Here is a 26,606-nt window from a genome sequence, read left to right on the forward strand (position 1 = left end):
ATATTTTTTTCTGCTGAAAATACTCCTTGGGTTTAACAGAGACTATCACTTAGTTTGGACAGTAACAGAGACTTGTTTTTTAAGCACGTTGGCATTTTAATTGTTTTATTTGGAACATACTGTGATAAGGTTTGATACCACCTGACTTTATTGAGCAAACTGTGCCGTGGGAGGCTCACGCTGGATACATTTCTGCTCACTAATGAAGAAGAGCATTGCCATTGGGGTTTGCAGCCATCATGGACAAGTTTCTTCCTCGTTTCCCTGTGACAGTCAGTGATTAAATGGAATTAAATAGGATTTCTAGGATCATTTTTTGGTCTTGAAGGTCCCCAGGATTTTGGGCATGAATTTTCCCATTTTCTTGTCTTTGGCATCTGTGTCATATTCCTCTTCACTGGGACTAGTGTGCTCATCCTTCTTGCAGAACACCTCAAACCTGCTGTAGACTCGCTTCTCCTTCCTCATGTTCTCCATCTTCTTGAGGAGGGTGTCTCTGTCCTCCGACGGCTGCCGCTGCAGGTTCCGCTTCTGGCTCCCAAAGCTCTCTGACCTGTGGATGTTGCAGCTTTTCTCCTTTTCCCCTTTTCTTTCCAAGCTTGTGGTGGACCTGGAGAGGTCGGGGTTGCTGGTGGACGGCAGCTGCTTGGCCAGCTCGGCTCTGTTCTTCTGGCTGTTGGCAGAGATCTGCTCCAGGATCACCTTGGTGTCATCGCGCAGGTTGCTGCTGTACAGGATGTTGGCTGTGGAGGACGGGAACCTCCCCTGCGTTGTCTGGCTGCTCTTGGGGGGCAGTGGGGCTGCGAATTTGGGGGGTTTTTCTTCCTCCATTGCTTCCTGGCAGTCCCCTATGGATGATCGTTTGAGCACCACTGCCTGCTTGTCACATTTCCCACTCTCAGAAGCAGGTTCCTCCTCCAATTTCTTTTCACCTTTTGGGTTCAAAAACTGCTTCAGCCGTAGTGACCCTTTTCTTAAAAACTCCATGGGATTTTGCTCTTGTTTTGAACAGTCTTCCTCAGACTTGTTGAGAGAGCTGTCAGACCCTTGACTTCTGGACAGGCTTTCTAGAACTGAGGACGTAGTACTTGTCCTCACCTGTGGTTTCTTAATTTCTGTGTTGACTAATTTTGGAGAGTCTTCTCTGAAGGTCACTCTGTCCTTCTTCTCTGGAAGAGCCAATTTCTGAGTGTCTCCTACAAATATCAGACTCTCCTTCTCTGGAAGAGGAGGTTTGTTCTCGATGGGGTAAAACCGGGATGACAGTTTGTCCACCTTAGTGCCAAGATGTCCCAGGGGATCTTTACTCAACGCGTCCCCAAGCTGGGGGGTGGATGAGGCCATTCCAAATGCTCTGTCCAAATCCCCATGCATCTTGTAAGTACTGCAGGAGTCTTTGGAGTCCAGCACCCTGCTCTCCAGAATCTTATACTGCACAGATTTGGTACATTTCTTCTCCGTATTCTGAGATTCCTCCTGTAGGTAACCTGAAACAGCTTTGGTGTGGGTGACCGTGCCCCGTTCCATGTCCTTGCCTACAGCTTTGTACTTCTCCAGCAGCTCGGCCACTTTGGAGGAGGCAGCCGTCTTGATGGTTTCATTGTCCTTTGTTAACTCACTGGACATTTGCTCTTTCTGGATCATCTGCACCTTTTCTATTGTGGTGTTGGGCTGATCTAATTTGGCAGCACTGAAAATCAGAGAGGACCTGAGCCTGGAGCTCCTCTGGATCAAGGGATTTATTCTGGACCTGAAGGCATCTGGTTTCATGATGGAGGTTTCTTCACCTGCTCTATCAGAATCCGCAGATTCCTTGGCACTGTCAATTCCCAGTTTGCTGCTGAAGGGCGTGGGGGGTTTGAAGGCTGGGACGAGGTCAGTGGGGTGCTTTGTGAGGGGATCCCCCAGAGCATCGTTGTACGCCTCGGACTCCATCGGCATTGGGAGCCCCTCATCTGGTTCCGACTGGTACGCGCTGAGGTACGAGGAAATCCTCCAGTTCCGCAAGCCCGTTCTGTTTTCCTGCGTGCTCTTGTCGTCATCCTGCTCCTCATCCTTGTCCTGCAGGAACAGGCGCTGCTCCAGGCTCTGCTTCTGCGTGGGAGAAGTCTGGCAGATGAATTTCTGTCCAATGTTCTGCCTCCGTAGCATCATTCCCATGGGGCCATTGCCCGCGGGATTCAGCTGGTCGGAGCCGTGTCTCACCTCCCTGGAAGAATTGGAGGGCACGTAGTCCAGCCGCAGGGGAAAACCCTCCTGTGAATAACTGGGCTCCAGTTCAGGGTATCGGGGTCCCTCTCCATAGTCTTCCAGCTCATTGAATCCCGGCCTCCCCCCTCGAATCCTCTCAAAGAATCCCTGAGGTCTGCCAGGAAGATGGGGATGTTCAAACTGGTACTGGTAGAACTGGTCCTTCTGGAAATGACTGGATTGGATTTTGAACTCGTCCATGTTGTTCATGAACATCTGCCGGGTGTACTGCTTGGCAGAAGCAAAATTTTCAAACGTTCCTTCTGCAAAACTGTGTCTCTTAAAAGCATCCAGCTCCAGCTGCTTGGAACGGAGGAAGCCCCTGACGGGATCCATCTGGGAATTCTCCATTTCCACCTTTTTGTACATCCGCATGGCCGACCCCTCCACGGTGTGCCGCAGCATGTCGTCCCGCCGGAAATTGGACAGGAAGTACCTGTCGGGATCCACCCTGTCCATGAAGGGGGGGAAGAGGCTCTCGTCCCTCTGGAACATCAGGGGCCCTTTCTTGGGGAAGAAGGGCATGTTATTGCCAAAGGGAGCCAGGGCAAAGTTGTTCTCTGCCTTTGCCAGGACGTTGGCTGGAGGAACCAGAGGCTCTGACTGTGCAAACAAAATGCGGAATTCTTCATCAAAGCTGGCCACCAGCTCACCCTGGAAGATGTGGGCAATGCTCCTGTGAATCTTCTCAAAGGACCACATGAAACTGAAGAGAGAACAGAAGTGATGGAGTAACTCATCTGTACCTGTTTTCATTAAAACATTTGCTCACCTGAAGCAAATTCTAAATTTTCTGGTTGGGCAGAAATAGGGCAAAATAAAGGCAGACAATTCCCTTGCAACTGTGTGTTACACATGACTGTTCCCAAGCCTAACAGCTTGACTGATTTGGGATCACATTGTTGCAGAGAATTTTAAAAAGCAGTAAATTATTTCTGTTCTGAAAAGCCAGTCAGTTATGTCACCCAGAGTGATCTGATGATAGTCCTTGTGTGAAGCAGATGTTCCTGTTTTTAGCACTGTCAGTAATGACCTGGACAACAGTCAGTGTGTCCCCTCAGCACCTGGCAGGTGACACCAGTCAGGGGGACCCCAAGAGGCTGGGAGATGTGCTGACAGAACCTCTGAAAACACAAACCCAAGATCTTACTCCTGGAGTGGCACAGCCTTTCCACCCACACAGTTTGAGGGGACTGAACAGAGGAGCGGGGCTGGAAATGGGGGAGGAAAATGTTCAGTGTTATGGCATTCATCTTCCCAGGTCAAGCTCTGTTTTTTTCCCCTGTTTGCTGAGCGATGGGAAGCAGGGAAGGATCCCTTACTTTGCCCTGCCTGTGTGTGCAGGTTTGCTGCAGCTGTTAAAACTGTATCACAACCCAGGAGTGTTCCCACCTTCACAGTTCTCTACCACATCCTGCTGGGAATGATGAGAGACACCTTTGTGAGGCTTGGCTGCCTGCTGGGCTTAACTAAAAACCCTTAGAATTACTGTAATTTTTTTTCCCCACAGATTTTTTAATTCTTAACCTGAAGGAAGCTTGGTTTGGGTTGTCTGGGCTCAAGGCCTTCTTCAGTTGGTGTATCTACCTCTACTGCAGAATGGAGTATTTTTCCCACAAAATTGCTACTCAGTGTCCTTCCTCAGTGAGCAAAACTTGTGTCCCTGATATCCATGTGGTAGTGCCAGAACGCTGCTTTACCAATTCACCAGCCAGTCTCTCAGAATCCCAGACAGGTTTGGGTTGGAAGGGACCATCACACCTTGTTTCAACCCCCTGCCATGTGCAGAGACACCTTCCACTACCTCAGGCTGCTCCAAGCCTTGGTGAGCCACACCTTGAATGCTCCCACAACTTCCTACTTCAGGAATGATACAATATTGGAAAGCCCAAAGCACATGGAAGTGTGGCAGAAGCAGTCCTGAACAATTTACTGGATGCTCTCACAAACAAGAAATGATCCAATCGGAACAGTTTGTTGTTTGTACAGCATCAAATGTCAGTAACTCTTTTCAAACATCAGGGAAAAAAACCAAAGTGAAATCTTACTGTCATGGAATGTGCACTTTAATCGATTCTTACATTTTTTTCTTCATATACTGTGGTTTTAAATACCCCTAATTCTATTTGCTGAACTTCCACGAGAAGCGACTCATGGTAGGCTTGGATCAACCTGGCCTAGAAGTTTCCCTGCCAACAGCACGGGGAGAAACCATATGAGCTTTAGGGTCTGTCCAACCCAAACCATTCTGTGGTTCTATGATTACATTCTCAGAGCATGTCAGGTGTTTACCCCATCACCCTTTTAATATGTGAAGGAGAAATTCTTCTACTGCAACTCACTAAAAACATTTATTCTGCCAGAAATGAATGTCTTAGCTGGTAAGACCGTTATTCCCAAAAGGATGGTAATGTGTTAATGGCTGCTCTCAATCCTAACTAAAACCACCCCCTACTGAAAGCACCCACCTCTGTTGCCCAGAAAAGCTCTCATCCCTGGAAGTGTCCCAGGCCAGGCTGGATGGGGCTGGGAGCAGCCTGGGACAGTGGAAGGTGTCCCTGCCCGTGTGGGGCTGTGGGGGTGGAACAAGATGAGCTTTAAAGTCCCTTCTCACACAAACCATGCTGTGATTTAATGATTCTGTGAGTGGAGGTCCAAGTTCATTTGGTCCAGGCTAAGATGTAAATCTTGCACTCCTCATGCTATGGCAAATTCTCCCTGGGGATCGGATGGGAGCTGAGCTCCTCTGCAGCCAGCCCCGTGCACAAAGCCCCTGAGTGTCTCTCTCTGAGCTGGACAGGGCTCCTCACCTGTAGTTGCCACTCAGCACCACCATGCAGTCCACCAGCAGGAACTTCTCCTTCAGGTGCCCCTTGAAGGACATCCCTGTGCGGCAGTAGTAGGTTGGGCCAGACACCGTCCTCACCCTCAGGAACTGCAGACCAGGAAGGCACAGACTCAGGTGGGACCCTCATTCCCTCCCCTGCCCTCCTTCCCTGCCTCCTTTAACCCATCCAGCCCCATTGGGGTTATCCAGCTCCACACAGCCTGCACACAGCCATGTACAAACCCCTTTCTCAGCACTCCTCCAGCCCTCAGCCCATGTCGTGCCAGCTCTCCTGGCTTTCTTCACCTCATCTTTCACCAGGTTCTCCCCCTTGTCAGGTGTTTCCTGCCATACTGGCCTCTGTGTGCAGGACACACCCCCTCAGGACACCCATCAGGTAGGGCAGATCTTTGCTCACCTCCACATAGTTGAGGTTGACTCTGCACTTGGCAGCTGTGTCGAGGAAGAGCTGGGAGTTCATTTCATCCAGCAGGATGTAGACAGGCACCCGGCGAGAAGCAGCATCCAGCACCTCGAACAGCAGATCCACGTCGGTGAAAACATCCATCACGATGGCCACCACCTGGCAAGGGGTGCAGGAGGACTCATGAGCCCCTGTGCTGCCCTGACCCACCGTATATCCCAGCTTCTCACACCCCACAGCTGCCCTGTCCCCAGCTCAGCTTCCTTCTCAAACAGGGAACATCCCAATTAAAGGTCCCCTTAAGCACTGTGGGCCCCAACTGGAAGGAGAATTTCTGCCCAGGAAGGTGCACGTTCTGTGTTATGCAGGAAAGGGGAAACCTCCCTGCGCACTTCCCGACTCATCAATTCAATAATTCCATGAATTTTTTGGCCATGTAATCACACTGGATGGTGTATGGAGCTTCTCTCCCCACTCCAACATCCCTGTGCCATTTTTGGGTAACTTCCTGGCCAGCATTCAGGCAGCCATTCTCAGCTGCATCCATGTGCTGATTTTATGGGAAGCAGATTCACAGGTCTACCTTCCTGTCCTTCCCAGCTCCCTGAGTGAAAATACTTGATGGAAAGGGTGTAAGGAAGGAGAAAACTCTTCTCAGTGGTGCCCAGTGGGAGGACAAGGACAGACTGAAACACAGGAAATTACAGATCAGTTACAGAAAAGCTTCTGGGACTGTAAGGAGACCATCAGCATGGAACAGGCTGTCCAGAAAGGTTTAGTCTCCACCTTTGGAGACACTCAATGACACATCCTGAGTGACCCTCTCTAAGTCACCTCCTCTGAGCAGGGGAGTGCACAGGACCAGCTCTAGAGGCCCCTTCCAATCTCTGATGTTTTGGGATTCTGTGAACTCCTGGTGTGTTTTAGCAAGGCCTAGGACACGGTGCCATGACAGCAGAGCAGAGACAAGCTTTGATGCAGTCAGTGCTGGATTTGGATCATCCTGCTCCTCTGTCAGGTTCTGGAAGCAGAGTTTTGGAAATTAGCAGAGGACCTGATGTTCCTCAGCCTGGAGAAGAGAAGGCTCCAGGAAAACCTTACAGCCCCTTCCAGTGCCTAAAGTGGCTCCGAGAGCTCAGGAGGAATTTTGGACAAGGGCCTGGAGTGACAAAACAAGGGGAGTGGCTTTACACTGCCACAGGGCAGAGTTAGATGAGATATTGGGAAGAAATTGTTCCCTGTGAGGGGGATCAGGCCCTGGTACAGCGTGCCCTGGGCAGCTCTGGCTGCCCCATTCCTGAAAGTGTCCAAGAGCAGGTTGGAGGAGGCTTGGAGCAAGCTGGGCTAGTGGAAGGTGTCCATCCCCATGGCAGGGGGGTGGAACTGGATGAGCTTTAACCCAAACCACGGCACTATGATTCTCCTCCTGATGCTTCTCTGGCACACGTGTGGTTTTAGCTCTGCTCTGGCTGGGCTCTCCCTGTCTCACCTGCTGAGCTGCCCGGATCATCCTGCGAGCCTCCTCCTTGATGCTGGGGTTGTCTGGTGGGGGTGGCTGCACCAGCGTGGTCACCTCTGTTCCCCTGAAGCCAAAGACCATGGGCCAGCCCAGATCCAGCTCAGGCACGGCCAGGTCTGAGTTCATGGGCCAGTAAGTCCCGGAGGAGCCGTCCATGTCATTGTCCCCTGCCGTGTCCGTGCTGCCCTCCTGGTTGGCGTACTGGGGCTTCTGCAGGTTCTGGATGATGTGCTCCACCTCGGAGGCACAGAGGAAATCCGGGGCCGCCTCCTCAGCCAGGAAGCGCTGGTAGCTCTCCTTGCCCTCCTCTGTGAGCACATCCAGGGCCAGGCGGTAGTACTCCTTGTAGTGGGGGGGAAGGTAGTTGGGGTCCAGGGGGTTGTCCCCCTGGGAGGAGCTTTGGGATCGACGAGCCATCGGGGGAGGGAGAGCTGGAGGGAAACAGAAATATCCCTGAGACGTGGCAGTGTCATGACAACAACGCGTCCAACACATCCTCCTCAGGGAGCACAGGCAGAGATTAAAACAACATGGAGCAATGCTGGAGAATGTTCAATTCAAAGGCATGGGAGACTAAAATTAGGCAGAGGCGTGAGTCACTTAACCATTACATTCACAGAGTTAACTGTTTTGGCCCAAAATATGGAACAAATCAGCCAGGCAGCCCTGGGATAAGCAAGGCCAATGCATCCAACAGAATGATCAACTTTCTCTTCTAGGCTGCTGGTTGCTAAGCTTCAATTTATTGTTTGAAAGTCAAGAGCAAAGCTCTAGGTGGTTATTATCTACACCCCATTAAAATTAATTTCCAAATGCTACAGAAGTTATTTACTACGTGTAATGCGGCCCTAAATGAAAAGCACCTGCCTGAACACAAGGACACCCTCTGGACCCTCACAGGTTGGGTTATCACCACCTCAGCACATGAACAAAGCAGGTGGTGCAGGGTGTCCTGCTGGTGTAACACAGCCAGAAGGCAGAGGAGCCTCCATGAGATGAATGAATAAAAAACAAGGCATGTGATCACTTCTTCAGTCTCCTCATGTTAAGAAAAAACACAGCTGAAAGGGCCTCACAAGCAATATTTGGTAATTGTCTATAGGGGACAATTATTTGAGACTATAGACAAATCTTTTTAACCCATTTTTGACAGAAAAGTTTGTTGTGCTACAACAGTAATATCTGACTGATCCACAAAACACTCAAAGCACTTTGGCTTTAGACTCTGAACTAATGTCAGTGCTGGAATGTTCTTTTCCTGCACCCCAGCACTGAGGTGCCAGCAGAGATTTCCTCCTGATCCCCAAAGACTGAGTGCCTCCTGCTGGGTGGTGTTACTGAGTGAGCACAGGAGGTGAGGGTCACTGCCATTCAACATATCTGCTCCCAAAACGGGAGGGATTGCCAGGGACTGGGAGATCAAACCTCACACTCACACTATCACTCATCAGGAGCTGTCAGGATAAACCAGTTTTGAGTTCTTACCCGACCACCTGCCCAGCACACAGCGGTGCTGTGTTACTCCTGCCTCAACCTCCCACAAATTGCTCCTGCTCCAAACTGGAACCCCTGCTAAAGCTGCGTGATACAACAGGAAAAATTACAGTCTTAATGTAAGGGTAAGAAAATCCAACAGCTCCATATATGAGGAACTGCAATAGATACTCATCTCTACAGCTCTCTCGTGCAGCTGCCTATGCAGTCTGAATTGTCTGCATTTATCTTTCCTCTCTAATTCTGTCTTATTTTCTCTGTGTAAGAGGAGAAGTACAGAGCACTCCAGTGTGTATCTCTGGTGGAAAGTGCCCCTGCCCATTGCAGGGGTGTGGAACAAAATAGGCTTTAAGGCCCCTTTCCACCCAGACCATCCTGGGATTCTGTGATTTTAGGATGCTCAAGTCACCAGTGTTCCTGCTTTTACCTGTTTCAGCAGTGTCATTTTAAGGACTCGCTCCCACATGCCAACAATCTTGTACAGAAGAACACCACATCCAACTCATTCATACATTACCCAGGAAGGGGACAGAGGTCCCACAGCAAACTGCTCACACTGCTCAGAGATGGGAGTGTGAGAGACAAAGGACCAAGTGCAGCCTCAAAAGGAAGAACTATCAGAAGAACCCTCTGGTACTGCTGGGCAATCAATACAGCAGAGAAAAGGTCATGCTGGTGAAGTGGCAAAGCAATTTCATATTAATACAATTATTTCACTACATAGCTACTACATAACTTTCATACATAACTACTACAAGTTATAAATGAAGAGGGAGAAGACTGAGCTTTAAATAAGCATCAGGCAATACTGACTGTTACTGGGCAGGACCACTGAAAACAGCAGCACTACACAGGTCCAGAAGGCACTCACAGCTGGAGTGGGCTGGGGATATGGATGTTTTATTCCTCAACTCCCAAATGGGGAGGCTTATGCCTGAACTCTGATTCCTCAGTCTAGAGGAGACATCCACAAACTGTGACCAGGGCATCTCTGCTGCCAGCACAAGGACCAAAAGGACAGAAGGTGAACCTGGCAGGTTCAGAGGGACACCAGGAACCCCCTGTGCTCAGCTGGGCTGATCTGGGGGAGCTCTCATTGCTCTGCAGCTCCCTGGCAGCAGGGTGCAGCCAGGTGGGGGTCAGGCACTGCTGCCAGTGTTTGCAGTCACCTGAGACCCCAGGATGAGTACATTTGTGAATAAGCAGGGAAAATAGCACCAGTGAAGAGGTAAATTTGATGTGAAAGCAAACTGCTCCTCATGGGCTTCCCTGAGACACTGGGAGAACACGGACACAAAGCTGGGGGTGTCCTGGTATCACTGAACACGGACACAAAGCTGGGGGTGTCCTGGTGTCACTGAACATGGACACAAAGCTGGGGGTGTCCTGGTGTCACTGAACATGGACAGGGAGCTGGGGGTGTCCTGGTATCACTGAACCCAGCAGTGAGGGAGGGCTGCTGGCCTGGAGGATCAGGGGGAGCCTGCAGGGGATGTTTGGAAGGTTCCTGGTGAAGACACAAGGCTAATAACTGTGAAATAAAAACCAGAAGTTGTGTTTGTGCCCCCACAGGTATCTGCCCCAGCTCTTTGTGTGTTCCATGGCTTGGAGCCCCCTGGTCTGGTGCAAGGTGCCCTTGCAGAGCACGGAACAAGAGGAGTCCCTTCCAACCCAAACCATCTCATGCTTCCATGATGCCATTAATTGTTGGCATCCTTTAATTCCCTAGGTTGCATCAAGAACAACACCACGCTGATGAATCCTCAGTTTGCATGAAAAATGCTGGTTTATACATATAAGTAAGTATGTAAATAAATAAATAGCTATATACACACACATATATATACACAAACACACTAAATTCTGGATATTTCATTTATGTTCCAAAATCCTTCCCTGTCAGGTAAAGCAGAAGGGAAGAAAGTACCTGGAACCCCAAAGGATATTTGTGACCTTTTGTCACTTTGGTGGATGTGAGTTCAGGTCAAGGAATAAATAAAATTTGTCCTGCTACAGCTCATCTTGCTGACTTCAGATGGATTCTGCACTTAGTTCATAGATTTTTATAATTTTGTTTTGCTCTGTTCCAGCCCCTGGGATGACCTGTTTGCACTGGCAGAGCTCTGAGGCCCTGGGTCAGATTTGGTGTCATGGAGCTGCTGACTGCCAGGCCAGTTCTCCACTTCTGGATCACACCATCCACTATTTGGAAAGCAATTCCTCTCCAAATCAGATGTAAGCAATCACATGCCACTTCTGGCTGATATTTGTGTGCCAGAGGGAGGTTTCTGAGACAGAATGGCTTTTAAACTCCTATTTTTCACTTCTCTCCTAACTAGAATTGCTCCATTCCAAGTGTGTCCATTATCCCAGTGCAAGGCTGGATTTGGTGGAGGAGCAGTTCACATGCCTCAAGGAACAGGAGATGGATTACTCACTGTGCCACATTGCCCTGCTGGTTTTTTACTCCAGAACTGTGTATTCCATGTATTTTGTAGGGCATTCCATGCTTTAAGCCTTGGTTCCTTTTAACCAGAGCTCAGGGAGCACAAGGCCAGGTTTCCCCTCAGAGGGACAGGAGCCTGGACACACATCAGAGTTATGGACACACATCAGTTATTGGAATTATCAGCTCTCTTCTCCCCTGAGGGCTGGATTCTCCTCAATCAGGGGCACCTAAAACCACCTGCAGGAGCCTGAGGGGAGACCTCAGAGCACCCCACAACCTCCTCATGAGAGGAGGAGGAGGAGCAGACACCGATCTCCTCTGGGGTGCGCAGTGGCAGGAGCCGAGGGAGCAGCTGCAGCTGCATCAGGGGAGGGTGAGGTTGGAAATTAAAACAAGGTTTTTCCCCCAGAGGAAGGGTGGCTGGGCCCTGGAACAGGTTCCCTGGCAGAGTCCAAGCATTTGGACAACGCTCTGGGGCACAGGGTGGGACTCCTGGCGTGGTCCTGTGCAGGGCCAGCAGCTGGGATTGATGTGTGGCCCCTTCCAACTCAGCCCACTCTGTGATTCTGTGACTCCAAGCAGGGGTTGGCTCCTTGCTTGAACTTTACCTGCACATCTATTTTCTGCAGCTTCTTTCACTCCAGAAAAAGACAATTGTTGTATTTCTGGAATTCTGAACCATCAAAACTGTCAAAGAAACTGAACCACAAACTGAAAATACCCCAAATGTAGATTTTCAGCCTGTAAGTACTGATTAATAGAGAATTTTACTTACTTACATGCTTGTTTATTTTATTTAATTAGGAATTTCATTTTATTTTAATTGCTGGTCCCAGTTTACAAAATCTTCTGACATGAGTAATGAGGATTTGAGGGAGAAATGGGAATGCTAAAAAGAATAAAGTGTGGCAATTTGCTTGGGGGTCTTTATAATGGGTAACAAAATATTTCCTTATAATGAGTAACAAGATATTCTGTGTGCAGTTACAGCTCAGGCACTGAACTGCAGTGGGTACAGGAGGAGAGGAGCTCATGCCAAGCCAGCACCTGCAGCTGTGAGACGAGTTCAGGTAGAGGGAACCCTGAACATCCCTCCTTCCATTCCCAGGACAATATTGCAAAACTAAGGCCCTGAGGTCCCCTAGCCCAAAAACCCTGCAGTGCACCTCCAGAAGGGCAGAGGAAAGCTCAAGCACATCACCAATGTCCTCCACACCTTCGACAGCCACAATTTCACTGGGAAAAGCCTCCCTGGGAGAGTGGGAGAGAACTGCCCCAGCATCAGATGGGAAAGGAAAGGAATCCTGCTACATCCTGACAATATGACCTAGGAAAGAACTCCAGCAGTTGTTTGAAGCTGGATGTTTTGAGCAGAAAACACCAATACAATGACCCAAGACATTCTTCAAACCACTGGGCAACATCCCTACTGACGCTGCAGCCAAGCCCCTGGTGCTTCAAGGAAAGAAAAATTCCAGAAGGTAAATTAGGCAGCAAGGGGGGAAATCTGCCTCTCCCCATCACCAAGCCCTTAGGCCTTGGGAAAGTCACAATAAATAAAGTGCAAACAAGGCATGGCCAGGGCAGCAATTGAGGTGCTCACACACAGCTCTCCGTGTCACCTGGGATGCCCCAAGGTGCCTGGCCTGGCCTCCAGCCACTGCTGAGCAGGCTGTGGGAGCTTTGGATGCCCAAAGGCACCTGGAATGTCCCAAAACCCCCAGGTTTCAGAACCAGGATGACTCCTCCAGGATCAGTGACCGAATGCGCATGTACAATGTGCCTATCTGCACCCCCTTACAGATAATATCCAAGAAATATGGGATGGGATTCATCTTCTAACAGACGTGCTCATGTTTGGCCAAATACTCTCTTAATTTTTCTCCCAGACATCAACAAATCAGCCTGCTAAAGCCTCAGTGCTCAGACCTCAACTGTTTTAATTCTGAGATTCCCCCTTACCCTGTCACACAATCCACCCTACCAAGATCCTGCTTGGAACTGTCAGTGCTCTATACCAGAATTGACCAGAGGATGGGAGGCAGCTTTGACAGGGGGATCAGTCAGATATTGGGGACACCTTGTGAGGGTGGTGAGCCCTGGCACAGGCTGCCCCGTCCCTGGCAGTGTCCAAAGCCAGTCTGGATGGGGTTTGGAGCACCCTGGGCCAGTGGAAGGTGTCCCTGCCCATGGCAGGGGTGGGGGACTGGATGAGGTGTAAGGTACTTCCAACCCAAAACATTCCATGATTCCTCCCTAATATCCCATCTAAACCCTGTCCTCTGGCAGTGTCCTGTCACTCCAGGCCCCTGTCCAAAGTCCCCCTCCAGCTCTCCTGGAGCCCCTTTAGGCACTGGAAGGGGCTCTGAGGTGTCTCCAGGGCTTTCTCTTCTCCAGGCTGAGCAGCCCCAGCTGTCCCAGCCTGGCTCCAGAGCAGCACAATTCCAGACCACACTTACATAGTGTTACTTCTTCAGACATTCTAGAAGTCTGTTACCATTATTTGGCATTTCATGCACTTCTCTGCTATCCTAAGTGATCATTCTATGAAATTATGTCCATAAATTTAGAAGTATCACCACTCATGATCAGAACCTTTAGAACCAAACCTGCAAAATTCAGTTTCTCCCCAAGAAATTCTTCTCCTAACGCCATGGCTGGGACAAGCAAGAGCACGGACAGGTACACAGAAGGGTGTGGAAGGAACCACGTAATCTCCTGAGCTGGAGGGGACGCACAGGGACCAGCAAGCCAAACTCCTGGCCCTGCACAGAGAGCCCACAGAAGGAAGGAAGGAGGTGTGAGCACTGCTGGCACTCTGGGCCCGTGGCTGGGTTGGCAGGGGAAGCGGCAGGAGAACTGAAGGCAGCTCCTCTGTGGCTGTGTGCAGCAACCCCTCCCATGCTCGGGGGCAGCGGATCAAGGAGAGCACGAAGCAGCTTGTTGGAAACCCAAAAAGTGGCAGATGAGGGGCCTGGAATGGGCTGGGGAGCAGCAGGATCCAGGTCTGCTCCGCCCGTCTGCTGGGCTGTGCAAAGGCGCTGCACTGCTGCTGCATCAAACACTTCACTGCTGCTGCTGCAGCTGCATCAAACACTGCACAGCTGCTGCTGCTGCAACTGCTGTGTGAGACACTGCACTGCTGCTGCATCAAACACTGCACTGCTGCTGCTGTCAGACACTGCACTGCTGCTGCTGCTGCGTCAGACACTGCACTTCTGCTGCTGCAACTGATGCATCAGACACTGCACTGCTGCTGTAGCAAACACTGCACTGCTGCTGCTGCTGTGTCAAACACTGTGCTGCTGCTGCTGCTGCAGTGGTGCATGGGGAGTCCCAGTGGGGTCACTCCCCTCCACAGCCAAAATGCCCATCAGGAGGAGAGGAGCAGGTGGAGAGGAAGGAGCAGGCAGGTCTCAGCCATCCCCATGCTCTGATCAAGGCAGGGGTGGGGAGGGGTCTCTGAGGGAAATCTCCCTTCAGCTTGGCCTGAGATCTGCCTCTGTTCCCACTGCTATAAACGGGAGTGACTTTACTGGCTGTGATTCCTGTCACACACATTTGGTTTTGAGATCCCCAAAAGCTGTCAGAGCCCCCTCATAAAGGGAAGAGTCAGATGTGGTCACAGTCTGCAGATTCCTCCACAGTGAAAAACACTCAACCACGTGGAATATTTAATGTAAGGAAAAGTGGCTGATAGATGAAGCTGGAGGTAAAAACTGTCCCTTTGCCTCTGGATTCATTATAGGAGCAGAAACCAGGAAAAGCACAGACCTGTTGACGTGGGCAGCATTTGGTGCCTGTCCATATTATGTTCCATTTCAACAGGCTTTTACTGTTTTTTTCCAACAGAGCAGCAGGAAATCAGAGATTCAGACATGCTGTGATCACCACAAAGCCCTACAGATTAAAATAAATAAATAAAAGGACGTGCCTTTCTCCAGAGCCTTTGTGCCAGGTGTGAATCAAGGGCGCTGGACCGTGTTTGCCCAGCCTAAGCAAAAGGGAACCGGCTCAGTGCTGCCTTTGTCTCTCATCTGCTGTGCCTGGTGCCAGCCCTGCTGATGCCTCAGCACCTGGGGCTGGCTCCATCCCCGTGCTGACTGCAGTGCTTGTTGTTACGTGTTCTGCCTGCACAGCCAGTTCCCAGGCTGCCTCGCTCAGGTGATCCCTCCCTGGCTGGACCTGCTCCGCTGCTTTGGGACACTCCCAGCAGCCCAGGCTGCCTGGAGCACCCAGGAGGAGCTGCCTGCGAGGAGGCAGGGCTGGATCCCAGAGTCTGCAAAGAGCCAAGCTGTTCCCCAGACCCCTTACCGGCAAGTACAGACAATCCTGGGCTCAACCACCACATCTTCTCACTGCCCTAGACAGCAGCAAGAAGAGAAAGGCAGCGCAGACAGTCTGTTCTTTAGCCACACTCTGCACAGCCAGCCACAAACCCCTCTGTGCTATCAACACTCAAAGGGCTTCTGAACTATGGGCAAGAAACGAATCAAGGCATTTTGATCCCTGTGATGGGCCTCACCTGGCCGGTACACCACATTCAGCGGCATCACTGACATCTCTTAGGGTGGGCTGTGCAAAAATTCATGTTTCCAAAATGGCTCTATACACAAAGTTTACAAATCAATTATTTAAAAAAAAATTTGGCCTCAAAAAAAATTAGGAAAGATCCTATGCAAACAAACTGCTGATGTTCTGGGAGGGTTGGGTTTAGGAGAGGACAGCAATGCCTGAGGGAAAATGACTGGAGCAGACATGGTGACAATGAGACATGGAAAGTGTTAGCTTGCTCTCAAGAAAATGTTGTACTTGGTAAATGATCTGGGAAGAGACCTGTCTCCTCGAAGATGGTTCAAGGTGTGGGGTTTTTAATTCTGCACTGTGTGATGGAAGGACAAGGCAGTGCCTTCTGATCTTGCTGCAGAGGAAGAACCTGTATGAACAGCAGGACATGCTCGTCCTCTCCAGAAGCTGCTTCTCACTTTCTGTTCCGAGGGTTGGGCTTCTCCTGAAAAGGATCCTGCCAGTCTTACAGGGGTGCAGGATCTCTAGTTCTGAAGTGTAGCCCACAATTTCCTACTTTGGTCAGAACATGGAATTGTACAAGAGCTGGGGCAAAGAGGAAGCTGCCTAGAGAAGCTGTGGATGATTCCCCATCCCTGGAAGTGCCCAAGGCCAGGCTGGATGAGGCTGGGAGCACCCTGGGCTGGTGTAAGGTGTCCATGGCAGGGGGTTGGAGGAGATGGTCTTGAAGGTCCCTTCCAACCCAAACCATTCCATGGCTGCATGATACTGGATGCTGGACACCTTCCCATGAACTGCTCTTCTCACATTTCTCACAACAGGACAGGGAAATATGGCAAATAACCTCCACTAGGCACTTTTTTAGCTACAACTGCCCTGCCAAGCCCTAATTCTTATTTTTTCTCTTTCCATTCTTCTCTCTGCATTTCGTGCTGAGTCTTACCAGTTCTCCTTCTCAGTGTCCTCTTCAGGCAGTAGGCTCAAAGCCTGGGTCACTCTCAGAATTTCTGGTCGGAATTTGTTATTCCTGTTACAATGCCATATAATGCTCCCAGACCACCTCCTTTGGTCATCTGAACAGCTGATCACTCCATGTTAATCATCTGAGAGAATGCCACCCCATTTTCACTCTGGATGGTCTTATGTGGATCTCAGTCATCATTAGAAAACAGACAAGTACCTGCCTGCTGCTGGGAGTTTCACTGCAGAAGTTTTGGCCATCAGATGAGAAATTGCCTCAATTAATCAACTGTTCACTGAGTTTCCAGAGATGGCAGCTGCACTGTCTGCGTTCATACCTGTGGCAGCTGACCCTGATAAAAGGCTCCAAGAACACTTTCTGTGTCTCAGGTGAGCAGTGAATGCCCTGAATGCTACAGGCAGTGGCAGAGCAGAACTGGTGCCTGGTCTGCACCTCCAAAACCCACTGGACTCTCACTCATCTCTGCCTACGAGGGCAAGGGATCCCACAGAACATTCTTTGCTGGAGAATCAGAAAGTGGCCAGACATTCGGGATATCCAGGGGATCTTTCTGCAGGCCAGAGGAAGGGAAAAGCAGCAGAAGAATTACATGTTGTAATTTTCTTTGTGAAGTGGTTGCTGAGACACCTGTCAACGTGTCCCACAGTGGCAGCACATGAACCTGTCAGCCTTAACTGTCCCATGCAGCAAGGGTACAGAGTGGACAGGGAAATCTGAGCTGTGAGGAGTACCAGCACAAAATCTGATGTTTACAGCAGCTGGAAATGAAATGTCATCCTGCAGGCAAAAGTCTCTTAGGAGATTATCTGAACGATCACAGTCTCCTTTGCATTGGAAAAGCCTCCTGAGACCCTTGAGTCCAACAGCTCTCCCAGCACTGCCAAGGCCACCATTAACCCATGTCCCAGTGCCACATCTATGACAGCAATGCTTGTGTCACATTCACTATCCTGCAGCCAATCCCTTCCCCTGGGTTTTTATTCAAAAGGTAGCAAGCATAAGGAAGTCTAAAACGGAGAACTTAAAAAAAAGGACAATCGGTGTAAGGTCTAATTTGGGGGAGAACCACGTGCTGCCCTTGACTTTTACTTCCCCCACACACTGATTTTAGAAATGCACTCATCAATCTCCTCTTCTTCACTAAGACTACAAGAATCCAGCACATGGGGCCTGATAAGCACTCCAGATGTGTCCCATGAAACTGTAAAATGCAAAGAATTCCAATCCTGTGGGGTTTGGAGGTGCATTTCCATTGCCTGGAAAATTTTTGGTTGCCAGAAAAATTATGTCTAGAACATGGGTGAATCTGTCCTGAGCCACAACCCTGCTTTGACACGAGCACACAGACATTCCCACACTTACAGAACCTCAGAATCAGAGACTGATTAGAGTTGGATTAGACAGGTTAGAGTTGGAAAGGATCTTCAAACCCATCTTGTTTCACCCCCCTGCCATGGGCAGGAACACCTTCCAATAGACCAGGTTGCTCCCAGCCCCATCCCAGCCTTGAACCTTCCAGGAATGGGGGAACAACAACTTTTTCCTTTGGCATGCAATTTCCCCTAAAGCATATCAAGAGCAAGACCTTTTTCCCCCCTCAGAATACTCCTATTGCCAGGTCACAGCAAATCCAACTCTGTTTTTACACCTCAAATGCAACTATAAAGTCCCTCGGGTAAAGAGGAGTGAGACCAAAACGAAAACAACTTTCTCTCCCTAAAATGCAGCTCCCATGTGTCCATCTAATGGGGCTGAGACTCACTGTGCTCTCCTGCCTCCTGATCCAAGGAGAACATTTGCACAGGAAATGGGAACTGGTGCTCAGCACTGCTGCTGCTGTCACTGCTCCAGTTTGGGGTAGTTTGCTGTTACTGACCTATTTTTGGCATCTCTTGAAGCTGAGCTTATCGCAGCTTCCACAAATTAGATGTTTTCAGCAGCAGAAGGATGTGATCAGTACTTCTGCTCCTACACAGGTGCCTCTTCCCTTTCTAACTGTTCTAGATGGAGAACCCAATCCTGAGGCCAGGCAAGATCCACAATTGACCCCTATTGACCCCGGCCAATTTAGTGTGAGCAACACGGACCCATCCCCTTCCTGTCCTCACACACCAGTCCTGAGGTCTGTCAGGCTCACACCTATGGAAAACTCAGCAAGTGCCAGCCCGTGTGCGCCTGTCCACACTCATCTGTCCCTGCTCCTGCCCGTACGTGCACGGCTGTGCCAGGGCTCGTGGGCCGTGTCAGCACTCAGAGCACACCCAATCCCTGTGTGTGGAATGCAGGGGCCTTGGGAGCTGCTTCCCAGCTCCTCGCAGACCTCGGCCCTCACAGCACATCCCCTCTGTCCCAGTCGCCTGACCATACATCCCTACAGTGTCCCTGGTCCAAACAGGAGAGCGGCCTGGGCTTTGTTATGGGGAGCTCAGTCAGGCTGCAAGACTCTTCACAAAGAATGAGGCTGAGTTTGGGAATATCTGCTCCTGAGGGATTTCTCAAAGGGGAACAAACACAATTGTATGAAGTGTTTGACAACCAATTTTGACCTGAGGACAGAAGGGTCCCTTCCCTTGCCATCCCAAACACAGCTGGGACATTCCAGGTCCCTTCCCTCACCATCTCCAGTCCCTGCTGCCTGTACTGGGATGTTCTGGGTGCATTCCTTTCCCATCCCCAGACCCTGCTGCCTGTACCGGGATGTTCTGGGTGCATTCCTTTCCCATCCCCAGACCCTGCTGCCTGTACCGGGATGTTCTGGGTGCATTCCTTTCCCATCCCCAGACCCTGCTGCCTGTACTGGGATGTTCTGGGTGCATTCCTTTCCCATCCCCAGACCCTGCTGCCTGTACTGGGACATTCTCTCGCCCCCCCTTGCCTCTATCGTCTCCTTCTGTCTCTCTCCCTTCCCTCTATCATGGCGTAACTGGGAGCTCCTGCCACTGGAGCCTTCCCACATAGAAGCAGCAACCTCCTGCCCATGGATTGCCTATGGAATTCCCTGTTCCAGATGCCAGGCACTGGGCAGAGGAGCAGGACAGGCCCTGCCCAGGCCTTGCCCTCCACCTCAGGCAGCCACACAGGTACCCCAGGAGGTACATGCCCTTCTCCTACCTTACCAGGGAAGCCGGCCAGCTGGTGGGTAGGCAGTGGGTCGCTCTCTGGCTCAGGCGGCCATGCAGGTACCCACGAGGTCTCCACCCTTCTCTACCTTCCCAGGTGAGCTGGGGCAGGTGGTGGGTCACTGTCTGCTCACTTGGACGTGCCTGCAACCTGATTCACCTGGGAGCCAGCGAGCGAGGCTCCACCCAGGGCAGAGCGGGGGTGAGTAACAGCGAGAGAAAGGCAAACTCCGGAGAGCTGTTCCCTCCCCAGGCGCGCAGGGAGCCAGAGATAAGGGCTGCGCATTCCTGAGCCGCCGGAGGCCTCTCCCTTCCGTCTGCCCCGAGCCTGTCAGACCAGCTCGGCACTGGCAGCGGGGCAGGGCTCGCCGCAGCCCCGGTGCTGTCCCGGCCCGTGGCACGGACCCCAGCCCAGCCCCGGTGCTGTCCCAGCCCGTGACACGGACCCCAGCCCAGCCCTCGGCCCCCAGCCCCGGGCAGGGCCCCTGGGCGCTGGTCCCCGCTCGGTCGTGGCCCTGCGGCTCCCAGGAAGGGGGATTTGGGCTCCTCGGGCACTTGTGGTGCTCTGGGCGTGCTGGGGACAGACGAGCAGCAGCTCCCGGCCAGTGGCACCGTGGAACAGGAGGGCCCGGGGGCAGCGCCCCGTGTCCCCGGCGGTGCCGTGGAAGCGGCTCTGAGGAGACAGCCGCGGCCTCCCGTCTCCCCCCATCACCGTGCCCGCTCCTGCGGCCGGGGCCCCGCGGGCAGGGAAGGGTTAAGCGAGATTCCCCGCAGCCCCGGGCGTGGCAGCGCCTGTTCCACCTTTCATGTCCCAGCTCGTCCCGCCCGGCCGCCGCCGTCGTGAGGGCCGGGCCGGCGCTGACTCAGGCGGGGCGGGGGGTCCGCCATGAGGGAGGGACCGAGGGCCGGGCACGGCCGGGGTGTCTGCGGGGCGGCGACAAGCTCGGGCTCCTCTGAGGGGCTGCAGCGTGTCCAAGGAGGGAACAGAGCTGTGGGAGAGTCCGCAGCACCGGGCTGAGGGAGCTGGGGGGGCTCCGCCTGAAGAAAAGGGGGTCAGGAGGGAACGGAGCTGTGGGAGAGTCTGCAGCACCGGGCTGAGGGAACTGGGGGGCTCAGCCTGGAGAAAAGGGGGTCAGGAGGGACCTGCTCGCTCTCTACAATTCCATTACAGGACGGCAGAGCCGGGGTGGGGGGGAGGTCAGGCTGTTCTCCCAGTTAATCAATGACTGCATGAGAGGTCATGGCCTCAAGCTGCACCAGAAGAGGTTTAGGTGGGATATTTGGAAAATTCCACCTGGAAAGGGCTGTCCAGCCCTGGCACAGCTGCCCAGTCCCCATCCCTGAGGAGACTGAAAAGTGGAGTGAATGTGGCACTGGGGACATGGGCTGGTGCTGGTCCTGGGAGTCCTGGGGAGCAGCTGGACTCAGTGATCTTTGAATCATGGAATGGGTTGGGTTGAAGGGACCTTACACCTCATCCAGTTCCACCTCCTTCCACTGTCCCAGGCTGCTCCAAGCCCTGTCCAACCTGGCCCTGAACACTGCCAGGGATGGGGCAGCCGCAGCTTCTCTGGGCACCCTGTGCCGGGGCCTGCCCACCCTTACAGGGAAGGATTCCTTCCCAACATCCAAACTAAACTCACCTCTGGTAGTGGGAAGCCATTCCCCTCTGTCCTGTCACTCCTGTCTAAAGTCCAGATCTCTTGGAGCCCCTTCAGGCACTGGAATTGAGGTAACGATTCATCAACTGCTTGGTTTCTCTTCTGTGGAACAGAACACTTCTGCTCTCTAATGGAATGTAGTGTTTACATCTTTGCTATAATCCCTCTTCTGTCATCAAGAAACTGCAAAGGATCTGTTTTGAGGCCCCAAAATGATGGCACTGCTGGTAGTGTCATGGTTTTGATATGGCTATTTGAGGCAGGACCTATCAGACTGAACACTGGTGTCAGCTGGTGACAGAGGTGGCTGTATCAGCACCAGCCACCCCAGAGACCTTGGAATGCTGCCACTGTGTACATGGGGGCAATTCAGACCTTCCAGGCCAAAAAGATGAACTGCAGCTGAACCCCACTGGATACAGGGGAGCTACACCATCTGTCTGGTATCTCACAGATAAACTTAGATTGGATAAGCAGTGTCCCTGTGATTCTGAACGAGCTGAACCAATCCTGCCTGTAAGGAAAGCCAGTTTCAACGTGAGTTTGGAGCTTTTCCCTGTGTGATACTGAAATATGAATTGGTGAAATCCCTCAGAAAGTCAGGTTTAAACTGTTTCATTAGTTTTTCTGCAAGGTTTCTGTGTGTGGCTTTACAAGCCTTTTATCCTTAAATAACGATGACTTGCAGTAAGAGTCTGGAATTACCCGTAAAAGAACTTGAAATCTTTGTGAACTTTGGCTTTTAGATTCTATCAGCCCGCAAGGACCTGTGTGAGTTATTCTGAGATGTTATTAAATCCCAGTGAAAACACACTTGCATTCCCAGAGCTTGTGGGATAACCCTACACTCTTGTTTCAGCCTTTATCTCACACCAGTTTAATCTACTTCATTAAGTCTCATAGCCTGTATTTGAGTAAAGTATTTCTCAGTAATGTAGATACAATTATCACTTTTCAATCTTCTCACTGTTAAACAGAAAACATTTTAAACCTCTCATTTTCTCTTTTCCAAATCACTTAAAAGGATATTGGTGAACCTTTTGTGTTCCAGCTTTTCAAAACTAACTTTCAAACCTGAATATCAAACAGGATGCTTTTACTTTCAGTTTCACAACTGCTATATACACAAACACGTCACCAACATTTTATTGGAGTAGGTTCGACTTCTCCTGAGACAATTTCTTTTGCACTCCAGAGTAAATATAACCTGGAATTGCTGATTTTAAAGCTATTCCTAATGGAATAAAGAGGCCTCATCCTTCCACTTGGGAATTAGTAATACAGTTTTGCTGCTTTTCTATTCTGAATGTTGGTTGTGTTTATTTTCTTGCATTATTTCCAAGATAATATTGGTTATTTTAGAGAACCTTCTTTCCCTGTAAACGCAATGTACGTGTGTAAGTGGTGTTTGTTTGGTTTTCATGAATTACAACGTGTTTGCATTGTTACACTGGATTAGTGCAGTAATCCAAGCTGGGTAATTACTGTTTGTCACCAGTGTCTCACCAGGCTCCCTCTGCCAACGGCCTTCAAACAAGGCACACTCGTGTCCCAGATTGTCGATGTCTGGATTAACCACACGGGGTAAAACAAAGTGTGTGCAATGAGGTGAGACCTAATTTCAGATTGTGGTAGCTGCTTCACCTGGGACTGCAGCTCTCAGAGACAGCAGAGCAGGCAGGGAACACTCTGAGCAGGGGAGCAGCAGCAGGGAGAACACCCTGAGCAGGGGAGCAGCAGCAGGGAGAACACCCTGATCAGCAGGGAGAACACCCTGAGCAGGTGGGAGAACACTCCGAACAGGTGGGGAACAGCTGGGAGAATACTCTGAGCAGGGGAGCAGCAGCAGGGAGAACTCTTGAGCACCGTTCTCCCCAGGAACCAACACAGCCCACATGTGTCGGGCAGGTCATGCTGGGGTACTGCTCCAGCCCTCAGTTTTGGCAACAGCCTGAACAGGAGCACTGCGAGGGGTCTCAGCACTGATTAAGAGGGGATTGCACAAGTTTGTGTCCTCAGGTGCCACAGAACTGTTCCAAGAATATCCCCACACATGGGGATATGGCACTCAAGCACGTGGGTTAGGGGCGAACATGGTGGTGGTGCTGGGCTGGTGCTTGGTCTTGGCGCTCCTACAGGTCTATTGTGACCGTAATGATTCTGATTTTAAAACTGAAATCCTGGAAATCTGATGGGAGCTTGACTTCTGGTAGGTTTAGCTGGGATACTGGGAGGAAGTTCTGCCCTGTGAGGGTGTGAGGCCCTGGCACAGGGTGCCCAGAGCAGCTGTGGATCCCTGGCAGTGCCCAAAGCCAGGCTGGATGGGATATTGGGCAGGAATTGTTCCCTGGCAGGGTGGGCAGACCCTGGTATAGGGTGCCCAGAGCAGCTCTGGATCCCTGGCAGTGCCCAAAGCCAGGCTGGATGGGACATTGGGAATTAGGAATCGTTCCCTGGCAGGGTGGGCAGACCCTGGCACAGAGTGCCCAGAGCAGCTGTGGATCCCAGGCAGTGCCCAAAGCCAGGCTGGACGGGGCTGGGAGCAGCCTGGGACAGGGGAAGGTGTCCCTGCCATGGCAGGGGTGGGATTAGATGGGCTTTGAGTCCCTTCCCACCCAAAACATTCCATGATCCTGTGATTACCACATGGCCCCTGGCTCCATCCACCAGTGAGGTGCTGGCCCACTGTGATCACTGCCAGGATGTGAGGAACAGACACATTACCTGCCCCAGAGGCACCACGAGCACACACAGGGTGATCTGGAGAGCAGGGCCTCATTGCAGAGCCGCTCCTCTAGCAGTGCAGATCCACGGGCTCTTTGATAGTGCAGAAGGTGGTGAATCTTGCCCTTGACTCCCCACGGATGACTCATCCCAGCTGCCACTCTGGGTTTGATCTCTCAGGCTCTGCATGTGTACATATCAGATTATCTGGGTTAAGCGCAGCTCTGCTTTTGCCCTTTATCTGTCTGCTCTGGAGCTGTTTAACGTGATCTGCCTGTTTTCATGCCAGCTCAGTTTCAGGAGTCCCAGGCACTGACTGGCACTGGGCTGATTGTTCTGCAGTGACCGCAGGCTTGGTCACTCATCTCACAGGTCCCCAATGCAATTCCCACCCCTGGGCTGACAGAATTGGAAGTCTCTTCAGTGGTAGCACGAGTCATCCCCCTCTAGCTCTTCACAGTGACTTTTTTAATGTGGAGAAATCCCACATTATTCCAGCAAGCAGAACCAACATCTGCATGGAACTCTGGGGGTGGGAACAGAAATGTGGTCTTGCACAGTTTCACAGTTTCTTTCACAGTTTCGCTGTTAGCTCTTTGCTTTTCTAAAGAAAACTGCCTTCAATTAAAGGGGCTGATGAGGAATAATCTGCGAAGAATCAGTGTTGTATTTACACAGCAGCACCCTTTGGGCACCAGGCAGGAAGCTGTTGTGAGGGTTTGCTGTTTTGTGGTTTACCTGATGGCTGTCCTTTCCTTTGGGGAAAATCCAGGAAGGGTCCTTGCCCAAAGGAAGGGAAGTCCCCGGGATCAGGTCACCTGGCCCTAACCACAACCCCACTGGAGGGTCCCCCGTGCAGAAGGGGATTCAGAACATCCACTATGACCTGAGTAAGAGAAAATCCAGAGAAGATCCAGACTGCTTGGCTGGGCCAGACGCACTCGCCCTCAGGAACAAGGATATCCAGAGCCAGAGCTCACCCTGCGCTGGCACAGGAGACACATTTCAGTTCCAGACTGGTGGCAGTTTGAACCCTCCTTCTGAGGGAACGAGGTGCAGACACTGATCTCTGCAGTCACCAGGGACAGGCCCGAGGGAATGGCTGCAGCTGTGTCAGCCGAGGGTTAGGCTGGATATCAGAGAAAGGTTGTGCCCCCAGAGAGTGGCTCACCGCTGGGATGGGCTCCCCAAGGAGCTCGACGGCACCCAGGGTCCTGTCAGTTCAGCTCAGCTCAGCCCAGCCCAGCTCAGCTCAGCTCAGCGCAGCCCAGCTCAGCCCAACTCAGCTCAGCCCAGCCCAGCTCAGCTGAGGGCAAACACGGCCGGGCAGTCGGGGGCACTCACTGTGTGCCTGCTCCGTCCTCCATGAGGAGAAACAGCCTCACTGCACAGCGGCTCCTGATTTAAATGATTTAAATGCTGGTTTAGGGGTATTAAATCAATGAGGAGTCACCACAACTGCAGCTCAATGGTTTCTGCAGGCACAGAGCTGCACCTTTCCACAGGCGGTGCGCAGCACGGGCCCTGAGCCGCTTCCTCTCGGAGCCGTTCAATCCCCGCTACAGGATCCTTTCCCGGGCTCCGCTTGGCCTGGGCTCGGGCTGGGTTCAGCCTGGGCTCGGCCTGGGCTCGGTCCGGGCCCGCCGCTGTCGCGTCACGATCGCGTCACTGCGGCGTCACCGGGAGCGTTAGCGCGCAGCGTCACGTGACGGCGCCACGGGGCAGGGCTGCGGCTCCGCTGCTCCCGGCCCATCCCCGCCGGTACCGCCGCTCTGGGTCCTGGTCCGGCCCATCCCCGCCGGTACCGCCGCTGCTCCCGGCCTGTCCCCATCCCGTCCCGGTCCAGCCCATCCCCGCCGGTACCGCCGCTCTGGGTCCTGGTCCCGTTCGTCCCACTCCCGCCGGTACCGCAGCTCTGGGTCCTGGTCCGGCCTGGCCCCGCCGGTACCACAGCTCTGGGTCCTGGTCCGGCCCATCCCCGCCGGTACCGCCGCTCCTCCCGGCCCGGTCAGGTCCGGCCCATCCCATCCCTGCCGGTGCCTTTCTGCCCCCGGGGAGCTGCGGCTCACGGGTGGTGCACACCGAGACCGGAGGCATCGGGACAGGAGGGCCCGAACCGGGAGCGGCCCTGCCCAGGGCCCGGAGGTGGGAGCGGTGCCGTGCAGGGCCTGCAGGCCTCTGGGTGCTCTGGGTGTCACTGAGGGCGGCTGAAAGCACGGAATCAACAAAAACTGCACGTGGCAGGACCGGAGCGGCGCTGAGCTACCAGCGGAGCTCCTCTCCTGCAGCCGCTGCTCTCCAGAGGCGGCCGGTAGCCCATGGGCAAGGCTGGAGATCAGCATTCCCCAGCCTCGTGCTCTCCCGGGTGTTCCGAGGGCCAGAGCTGACACAAACCCTGGGTGTTCTGAGGGCCAGAGCTGACAAACCCCGGGTGTTCTGAGAGCCAGAACTGACAAACCCCGGGTGTTCCGAGGGCCTGACTGACACACAGGTGAGTTTGTTGTGGTTTGCAGCTTCCAGGACAGCTCCACCTGTCTGCTCAGGGCAGTTCTTGAGCAGAATCCCACAGTTATTCCAGACTGTTCTGTATGCGGAATGCAGGGAAGGACCAGCAGTGCCATCATCCCTCA

At 52.2% G+C, this 26,606-nt stretch overlaps 1 protein-coding gene across 3 annotated transcripts; it reads right to left on the reverse strand.

The window, feature by feature from the left end:
* Positions 1-20: 20 nt before the first annotated feature.
* Positions 21-25,247, reverse strand: FAM83H (family with sequence similarity 83 member H). Of its 3 annotated transcripts, none has more exons than XM_064706812.1 (5): positions 23,977-25,247; positions 6,991-7,451; positions 5,496-5,660; positions 5,061-5,185; positions 21-2,956 (listed from the first exon to the last, which is right to left on the reverse strand). In XM_064706812.1, exons 1-5 carry the CDS (start codon positions 24,029-24,031, stop codon positions 310-312), a joined length of 3,453 nt encoding a protein of 1,150 aa, XP_064562882.1. In that variant the 5' UTR covers positions 24,032-25,247; the 3' UTR covers positions 21-309. The 3 variants fall into 3 exon arrangements, with proteins under 3 accessions (XP_064562882.1, XP_064562883.1, XP_064562884.1); XM_064706813.1 differs by lacking the exon at positions 23,977-25,247 and adding an exon at positions 19,584-19,828; XM_064706814.1 differs by lacking the exon at positions 23,977-25,247 and adding an exon at positions 19,589-19,828 and having other exon boundaries at positions 22-2,956.
* Between the last annotated feature and the right edge of the window lie 1,359 nt (positions 25,248-26,606).

This window comes from Zonotrichia leucophrys, chromosome 2 (genome assembly GCF_028769735.1).
Source record: "Zonotrichia leucophrys gambelii isolate GWCS_2022_RI chromosome 2, RI_Zleu_2.0, whole genome shotgun sequence".
Lineage (NCBI taxonomy): Eukaryota > Metazoa > Chordata > Aves > Passeriformes > Passerellidae > Zonotrichia > Zonotrichia leucophrys.

What these genes read in the sequence shown, in the direction of transcription:
- FAM83H (XM_064706812.1), bottom strand. Translation starts at nt 24,031, where the DNA reads ATGAGGCCCTGCTCTCCAGATCACCCTGTGTGTGCTCGTGGTGCCTCT. An exon ending in TCGTGGTGCCTCTGGGGCAG is followed by an intron (nt 7,452 to 23,976) that starts GTAATGTGTCTG and finishes GTTTCCCTCCAG; the next exon opens with CTCTCCCTCCCCCGATGGCT. An exon ending in TGATCCGGGCAGCTCAGCAG is followed by an intron (nt 5,661 to 6,990) that starts GTGAGACAGGGA and finishes ACCCCTTGCCAG; the next exon opens with GTGGTGGCCATCGTGATGGA.